This window comes from Emys orbicularis, chromosome 1, assembly GCF_028017835.1.
Source record: "Emys orbicularis isolate rEmyOrb1 chromosome 1, rEmyOrb1.hap1, whole genome shotgun sequence".
NCBI lineage: Eukaryota > Metazoa > Chordata > Testudines > Emydidae > Emys > Emys orbicularis.
In genome coordinates this window covers 367,465,065-367,474,092 of record NC_088683.1, presented here as the reverse complement: position 1 = coordinate 367,474,092, position 9,028 = coordinate 367,465,065, and the positions used below count along the sequence as shown (strand labels likewise).

Here is a 9,028-nt window from a genome sequence, read left to right as displayed (position 1 = left end):
TCCCAGGCCCTGGCTATACAGTACTGTCTCTTATGACACATCACTGCTGCTCTGCCTCCAGCCCTGCTCTGCCTTCTGGGCTCCTTCTCTGGCCTTCTGACTCCGACTGGGGCTAACAGATTTCTGCTGCATTAATAGCCCAAAGTCACTTCAAAACTAACTTCAAAGCAGCCCAATTAATTTCTTGAAACAAAGTTGTTGTTTTTCTTTTATTCACACACTGGTCTATAACAAATGAAAGCTTTCATTAGATACTTAGTACAAATTTGATGACAAAAAAATGCCCACATGCCCCAGCAGCAGGTTGTGCACATTAGCAACAAACGTAACAGATGACAAACAAATTCAAAATCAACCCCCCAGTACTGGGACCTGTATCCCTGTTGAGGGTTGGCAGCTGTTTCAAACAAAAAATGACAAATGATGGCATTAAAAATAGCCCCAACGAAGCCCAAAACATATGTACTGTAAAAACAAAAATAACATTATTATATTATTTATTCCCAATTGCATTCAGTGACGGTAGTGAATGTCCACATTTTGTGTTGAATTAGTTTGTTACTGTTAGTCTGTGTTGAATTAATTTGTTACTGTATCAGAGGGGTAGTCATGTTAGTCTGAATCTGTAAAAAGCGAAAAAGAGTCCTGTGGCACCTTATAGACTAACAGATGTATTGGAGCATAAGCTTTCGTGGGTGAATACCCACTTCGTCAATGGGTATTCACCCACGAAAGCTTATGCTCCAATACGTCTGTTAGTCTATAAGGTGCCACAGGACTCTTTGTTGCTAATTTGTTACTGTTAGTCTTTATTTGCTTTATCCTCCAGGTTTTCTCAAGGATTGGAGGTAAAAAAAATTGCTCACCAGATGAATGTACATATGATAAAGAAGTTCAGCATTATAGGATCTTTCTTTTCTCTTTGGCTATATGAAAGTCTAGGTTCTCTTCCTCAATCTGATCAGGAACATAGTCACGCAGGCATTAATGGAAAGCAACCTTGCATCAGACAGCTCCAGTATCTTCTGGTGGTCTAAGAGTTACAGAAAGGCCAAGTGACAGGGTGTGTGGAGCTGGGGGCTGACGCGAGCCAATGATAGAGGACTGATGATGGTGAAAGAGAAGGAACAAAGCAACAGAGAGAGCAGTGCTTGGTGATGGAGTGACAAGACATTACATGAGAGGAACTTCTCAGAACTTCCACAATGCTGAGATCAGCCAAACTGGGACAGAGAACCTTGATTAACCAGGAGATAACTTTTCCCCAGATGTCACACAGGTTTAAAGTCAGTGGCCCCCAGTGATCAACTCCTGCAAGTGTATTTGCCCACTTTGTAACGAAGTTCTTTGGTTTTGACCCCATAAATGATAGGGTTGAGCATGGAAGGGATGAGGACATAGAAGTCAACCAAGATGATGTGAATGTGGGGAGCGATGCCCTGACCGAACTGGTGTGTCAGGCTGGTGAAGAAGATGGGACTATAAAACATCAACATCACACAGATGTGGGCTGTGCAGGTGTTGAGTGCTTTTTGGGGGGCTCTCTTGGAGGAGATTCTGAGGACAGTCCTGATGATAAGACCATAGGACAGAGCAATGAGCATCAGATCTGACCCCATGAGTACAATGGCCATCAGCAAGCCGTATGTATTGTTGACTGTGATGTCCCCACAAGACATCTTTGCCACAAGCAGGTGCTCACAGTGCGTGTGGGGGATAATGTGGCTGGCACAGAATGGTAGCCTGCTCAGGAGCAGGGGCAGAGGCAGCATGAAGACAGCAGACCTTATCAAACTTGCAAGCCCTAGCTTAGCTACTCGTGCATTGGTGAGGATGGTGGCGTATCTCAGAGGGTTACATATGGCAACATAGCGATCAAAGGCCATTGTCATGAGAATAGCAGACTGCATAAAAGCAACTGTGTGAAGCAAGAAAATCTGGCTGAAGCAGCCACCCACAGTAATGACTTTCAGATTGAACCAAAATATACACAGTGCCTTTGGCAAGATGAGGGTACACTTGGCGATGTCTGTGAGTGCCAGCATGCTGAGCAGCAGGTACATCGGCTTGTGCAGGGTCTGCTCTTTGCCTACAACAAAGAGAACCATGAAATTTCCCAACAGGCTGATAATGTAGGAGGTAGAGAAAGGGATGGAAATCCAGACGTGGGCATCTTCCATGCCAGGGATCCCCATTAGGATGAATGTTGATGGGTCAGAGTGGGTGAGGTTCAAAGCTGCCATGAAGTCGTCAATGCGTCGATTAGTCTTAGAAATGCTAACGTACCTTTGAAGGGAGAGAAGCTCAGTGAGGGGGGTTACACACTTTATACAACAATTAATATAGTAAATATTTTATAGTTATTACCAACCTAGAATGGGTGGTGAGCAGTGAGGTGACAACATTTGCAGATGGCACCAGATTATTTAGGTCACAGTCAAGTACGGAGAACTTCTCAGGGGGAGAGAGCCAAGCCAGGTTAATGGGGAGCATGTTGGCAGATGAATTTTGATGTCAGGAACTGCAATGTGTATGGCCAATGGAGGGGAAAGCTTGAACTCCTTAAACACCAGCAAGGTTGTAGTTTACCTGTATGAACTCAGGACAGGGATCTGGGCATCTTGGTACACAGACAGAAATTAAGCAAAACATTGGGGTCTAGGAGGAGTGGTATAGAGAATCATACAGAAAATACAAAGCCATGAGATCAGTCAGTCAATGTTTCACCCTCCTCTGGACTCCTCTGTGTAGTACCGGGCACCCTTCTCGCATAGGATATTGCAGAACTAGAGGGATTCAGGCAAGAGCAACAAGAATGATCAAGGGCATGGGAAAACTCATATTGAGAGAGAGGTTGAAAAGACTAACAAATTTATTTGAGCATAAGCTTTTGTGGGCTACAGCCCACTTCTTCGGATGCATAGACTGGAACATATATTGAGGAGATATATATACACACATACAGAGAGCATGAACAGGTGGGAGTTGTCTTACCAACTCTGAGAGGCCAATTAAGTAAGAGAAAAAAACTTTCGAAGTGATAATCAAGATAGCCCAGTACAGACAGTTTGATAAGAAGTGTGAGAATACTTACAAGGGGAGATAGATTCAATGTTTGTAATGGCTCAGCCATTCCCAGTCTTTATTCAAACCTAAATTGATTTTATCTAGTTTGCATATCAATTCCAGCTCAGCAGTTTCTCGATGGAGTCTGTTTTTGAAGTTTTTCTGTTGCAAAATTGCCACCCGCAGGTCTGTCATTGAATGACCAGAGAGGTTGAAGTGTTCTCCCACTGGTTTTTGAGTATTATGATTCCTGATGTCAGATTTGTGTCCATTAATTCTTTTGCTTAGAGACTGTCCGGTTTGGCCAATGTACATGGCAGAGGGGCATTGCTGGCACATGATGGCATATATCACATTGGTAGATGTGCAGGTGAACGAGCCCCTGATGGTATGGCTGATGTGATTAGGCCCTATGATGATGTCACTTGAATAGATATGTGGACAGAGTTGGCATCGGGCTTTGTTACAAGGATAGGTTCCTGTATCAGTGTTTTTGTTCAGTGATGTGTGGTTGCTGGTGAGTATTTGCTTTAGGTTGGGGGGTTGTCTGTAAGCGAGGACAGGTCTGTCTCCCAAGATCTGTGAGAGTAAAGGATCATCTTTCAGGATAGGTTGTAGATCTCTGATGATGCGCTGGAGAGGTTTTAGTTGGGGGCTGAAGGTGACAGCTAGTGGTGTTCTGTTATTTTCTTTGTTGGGCCTGTCTTGTAGGAGGTGACTTCTGGGTACTCGTCTGGCTCTGTCAATCTATTTTTTCACTTCAGCAGGTGGGTATTGTAGTTTTAAGAATGCTTGATAGAGATCTTGTAGGTGCTTGTCTCTATCTGAGGGATTGGAGCAAATGCGGTTATATCTTAGAGCTTGGCTGTAGACAATGGATCGTGTGGTGTGTCCTGGATGGAAACTGGAGGCATGTAGGTAAGTATAGCAGTCAGTAGGTTTCTGGTATAGGGTGGTATTTATGTGACCATCGCTTATTAGTACAGTAGTGTCCAGGAAATGGACCGCTTGTGTGGATTGATCTAGGCTGAGGTTGATGGTGGGATGGAAATTATTGACATCATGGTGGAGTTCCTCAAGGGCTTCTTTTCCATGGGACCAGATGATGAAGATGTCATCAATGTAGCTCAAGTAGAGTAGGGGCGTTAGGGGACGAGAGCTAAGGAAGCGTTGTTCTAAGTCAGCCATAAAAATGTTGGCATACTGTGGGGCCATGCGGGTACCCATAGCAGTGCCGCTGACTTGAAGGTATATATTGTCCCCAAATGTGAAATAGTTGTGGGTGAGGACAAAGTCACAAAGTTCAGCCACCAGGTTAGCTGTGACATTATCGGGGATACTGTTCCTGATAGCTTGTAGTCCATCTTTGTGTGGAATATTGGTGTAGAGGGCTTCTACATCCATAGTGGCCAGGATGGTGTTTTCTGGAAGATCACCGATGGATTGTAGTTTCCTCAGGAAGTCAGTGGTGTCTCGAGGACAGCTTGGAATGCTGGTAGCGTAGGGCCTGGGGAGAGAGTCCACATAGCCAGACAATCCTGATGTTAGGGTGCCAATGCCTGAGATGATGGGGCATCCAGGATTTCCAGGTTTATGGATCTTGGGTAGCAAATAGAATACCCCTGGTCGGGGTTCTAGGCATGTGTCTGTACAGATTTGTTCCTGTGCTTTGTCAGGAAGTTTTTTTAGCAGATGGTGTAGTTTCTTTAGGTAATCCTCAGTGGGATCAGAGGATAATGGCCTGTAGAATGTGGTGTTAGAGAGCTGTCTAGCAGCCTCTTGGTCATATTCCAATTTATTCATGATGACGACAGCACCTCCTTTGTCAGCCTTTTCATTTATGATGTCAGAGTTGTTTCTGAGGCTGTAGATGGCGTTGTGTTCAGCATGGCTGAGGTTATGGGGCAAGTGATGTTGCTTTTCCACAATTTCAGCCTTCGCATGTTGACGGAAGCAATCTATAACCTGTCTGGTCATTCAATGACAGACCTGCGGGTGGCAATTTTGCAACAGAAAAGCTTCAAAAACAGACTCCATCGAGAAACTGCTGAGCTGGAATTGATATGCAAACTAGATACAATCAACTTAGGCTTGAATAGGGACTGGGAATGGCTGAGCCATTACAAACATTGAATCTATCTCCCCTTGTAAGTATTCTCACACTTCTTATCAAACTGTCTGTACTGGGCTATCTTGATTATCACTTCAAAAGTTTTTTTCTCTTACTTAATTGGCCTCTCAGAGTTGGTAAGACAACTCCCACCTGTTCATGCTCTCTGTATGTGTATATATATCTCCTCAATATATGTTCCATTCTATGCACCCAAAGAAGTTGGCTGTAGCCCATGAAAGCTTATGCTCAAATAAATGTGTTAGTCTCTAAGGTGCCACAAGTACTCCTGTTCTTTTTGCGGATACAGACTAACACGGCTGCTACCCTGAAACCTGTTGAAAAGACTGAGATTGTTGCCTTACAAAGGATACAAAGAAGAGGGAACATGAGAAATGTCTATAAAATACTGACTGATAGCGGGTAGATTGAGAAAGTGTTCTCCCTGTCTCCTAACACAAGATCAAGTGGACGTTCAATTAAACTGAAAGGGGGCAAATTCAAAAAAGATTTAAAAATGCTTTTTTCACTCAATGATTAATTAGACCAATGAACTCATTGTCACAAGAGGTAATTGAGGCCATCAGCTAAGCAAGGATCAGGAAGGGTTTGGTCATTCACATGAGCAGTAAAACTACCCCATTATACTAGTTACAGCTAAATAAATATTTAAGAAAACGTATACACCAATGTGTGCCAGGGCATAAGTCAGTCTCTAGGTTTTAGGCATTAGGCTGACACCCTCTTGAGGCTCAAGTCACCTCACCCATCCATCTACTGCTCAGATTTGTACACATTCTCCTGCAACACTTGAGGCAGGAATAGATAGACCATAGGTCTGATCCAGGATGCAATGCCTATACTGGAAAAGAGCCAAGTTTCCCCCATGGAAACGGACATTATCATGCTGAGCTATGACTTTGTGCTCAACAGAATGGGCAGGAAGGGCACTAGGGTCTTGGTAATTAGGGCTACAGGCCTGCACCTCTGTTACTTTCCGTGTTTCTTTTGGTGAGACACTTTTTTGCAGGAACCCAGCTTTGTCTGAGACATAAGCTACAGTTGTTAACTGACAAGTGTGAGGAGAGACACATGTCAGCAACTTAGCCGCTTATCCTTCTCATGACTGAATATTGATGATGTTTGAAGATGACACAAAAAATGGGGGATCATAAATAATGAAGAGGACAGTTTAGTGATTCAGAGCAATCTGGATTAATTGGCAAACTGGGTTGAAGCAACACATGTTCTAACATAGCTATGTAGATATCTACATCTAGGAACAAAGAATGTAGGTGATGCTTCCACGATGGGGGACTCTCGTTGGAAGCGCAGTAACTCTGAACAAGATTTGAAAGGATAATTAGCTAAACATGAGCTCCCAGTGTGACCCTGTGGCCAAACATGTCAATGTGATCTGTGGATGATAACCAGGAGAATCTCAAAGAGAGAAACTTATTTTACCTCTATATTTGGCACTTTTGCGACTGCTGCTGGAATCTTGTGTCCAGTTCTGGTGTCTACAATTTAGAACAAAGTCACAAGAATTAGTAACATGTATCAGTGGGGTAGCCATGTTAGTCTGTATCCACAAAAACAACGAGGAGTCCGGTGGCACCTTAAAGACTAACAGATTTATTTGGGCATAAGCTTTCGTGGGTAAAAAATACAACTTCTTCAGATATATTTGGGCATAAGTCCCCTTCATCAGATGTGTGGAGTCAAGAATTAGTAAAATATTAGAAACCCTGCCTTATAGTGATAGACACAATGATCTCAGTAATTTTAATTTAACAAAGGTAGTTGAGAGGTGACTTAATAACAGCTATAAGTACCTACATGGGGAACCAATATTTAATAATAGGTTTTTCAGCCTAGCATACAGAGGTGTAACAGGATCTAATGGCCAGAAATTGTAGTTAACGAAATTCTGACTGGAAATAAAGCATATATTTTTTAAACCATGAGAGTAAACTTTGGAACAATTATCAAGAGTCTTGGCACATTTTTCATCACTGCTCTATAGGACATCAGAACAGGTGATCACAATGATCCCTTCTGACCTTGGAATATATGAACATCTCCCCAGGCGTCAGCTGGAGACATTTTGCCTACAAGATTGAACCTCAGCTTACTGAAGGATTTCTTTCCGTTCATGACCCTGTTGACTATAGTCCTGTGGGGAGAAATTCTCATGTGACTGCAGCATCTTGGAAATGTTACACTCGGGGTGTATTTCACGAGGCTGAGAGATCCCATGGATGAATGTTTTAGGTGATAAAATTAATGGCTTGGGAACATAAAATCGTTGTACTGAGGAATGAATATACAACAATCACCATGAATGGCTAACAGAGCTGGCAAGCAAATGGTCCCACAGCATCCTGGGTTTAACATCTGTTTTCCAGTGGCCCACTCTTTTGGGCAGCTTCCAGTTACAGCTCCTGCATGTAACAACTGTACATATCTATCACGTGTTTCAGAGTTGCCGGCTCTCATTATATAATGTGGATAATCCTCAGCTTGTGAGTTGTTCCTGTGTAGAAATCTATGAAGCACCATGCAGTGTGTATGGGTGTAACAAGAGAAGCCACATAGGTGCCTGCCTTGGCATTCCCCCCCCCCCACACACACACACACACCGGGCAGCAGCTACATCCTCTGGTTTCCCCGAGAAGACCAAAAATTTAGTCAGGGGTCTCTGGTACAAATCATGTACAGGTAATGGAGCTGTGAATTTTGGTTTATTGCCCATGACTTGTCCATGTGTTTTACTAAAAATGCCCATAACTAAATGTCTGCAGTGTTCTCAGGAAGACTCACCAGGTGGGAGATAAGTTTCTCCTAAGGCCTATTGTTTTCCCTTATGGCTCATTGTCGGTGTTACCCAGGTGTAAATACATGTGAAACACAGATATGTAGTCAATATTCATAACTTCAGATACTAAAATGATACATGCTTAGAAATAGGACAATCATATTCAGAAAATCATATATTTTCCAATAACATGTTATATAACCTGTCTTGCATAAAATGTATTATAATTATGCTATAATCATGTCATAATAATATCACTGTGAAGAATATGTGGTGCAATCTCACACAAAGATAAATGCTTCTTTTCTCCAGTGAAATGCCTGAAATTACATAACAACAACAGTTGGAAACAAAACTGAATAAAGGTTAAGATAGGGCTAAATGCAGTCAGGGCCAGAAAAGAACACAGTGCTGACCTTGGACCAACAGTCACCAAGAAAAATTTAATTTCAGCAGCGTTGCCCATTTGTCCATGTATATGCCGCTCCCCACCCCCACCCCCAGCAGCGCTGCTCACCTGTCCCTGTACACCTCTCAGTGCAGCCTGCTTCTCAGTGTACACTGCCCTCCCTCCCTCCAGAACCCCAGCACTGCCTGCATGTCCATCTATACACTGCTCCCCACCCCCACAACCCCAATTGCTGCCTGCCTATCCGTGTACATCCCGCTCCCTGCCCCACAATGCCCAGTGCTTGCCACTTGTTCCATGCAGGTCTCCCCCCACCACAACTTCCAGCCCTGCCACACAGTGATACTCCTCACCCAGGACCAAAACCAGGTGCCAGACCCCACAGCGACAAGTCACAGAAATACCTCCACAGACTAGGTTAAACTCAGTGTCTGTCTGCACCGGGGAAAAGGGGGAGATCAGCCTGAACTGCCTTTCTGGGGGCGAAGGGAACCCCAGCAGCAGCACAGCCTGTGCAGGGAGGAGAGATGGACAAACCAGGTGGGAGGGAAGAGGACGTGGAGACTAAAAGGAGACAGCATGAGTAACTGTTCCTCAAAATGACACAAAGCTTTAACGTATTGCA

General features: G+C 43.7%; 1 protein-coding gene across 1 annotated transcript; it reads right to left on the bottom strand.

Annotated features, from left to right (window-relative positions):
* Positions 1 to 1,304: 1,304 nt before the first annotated feature.
* LOC135873598 (olfactory receptor 52N4-like) lies at positions 1,305 to 2,243 on the bottom strand. The gene has a single exon (XM_065398226.1). The coding sequence runs from the start codon at positions 2,241 to 2,243 to the stop codon at positions 1,305 to 1,307; it is 939 nt and encodes a 312-aa protein (XP_065254298.1).
* Between the last annotated feature and the right edge of the window lie 6,785 nt (positions 2,244 to 9,028).

What these genes read in the sequence shown, in the direction of transcription:
- LOC135873598 (XM_065398226.1), bottom strand. Translation starts at nt 2,243, where the DNA reads ATGGCAGCTTTGAACCTCACCCACTCTGACCCATCAACATTCATCCTA.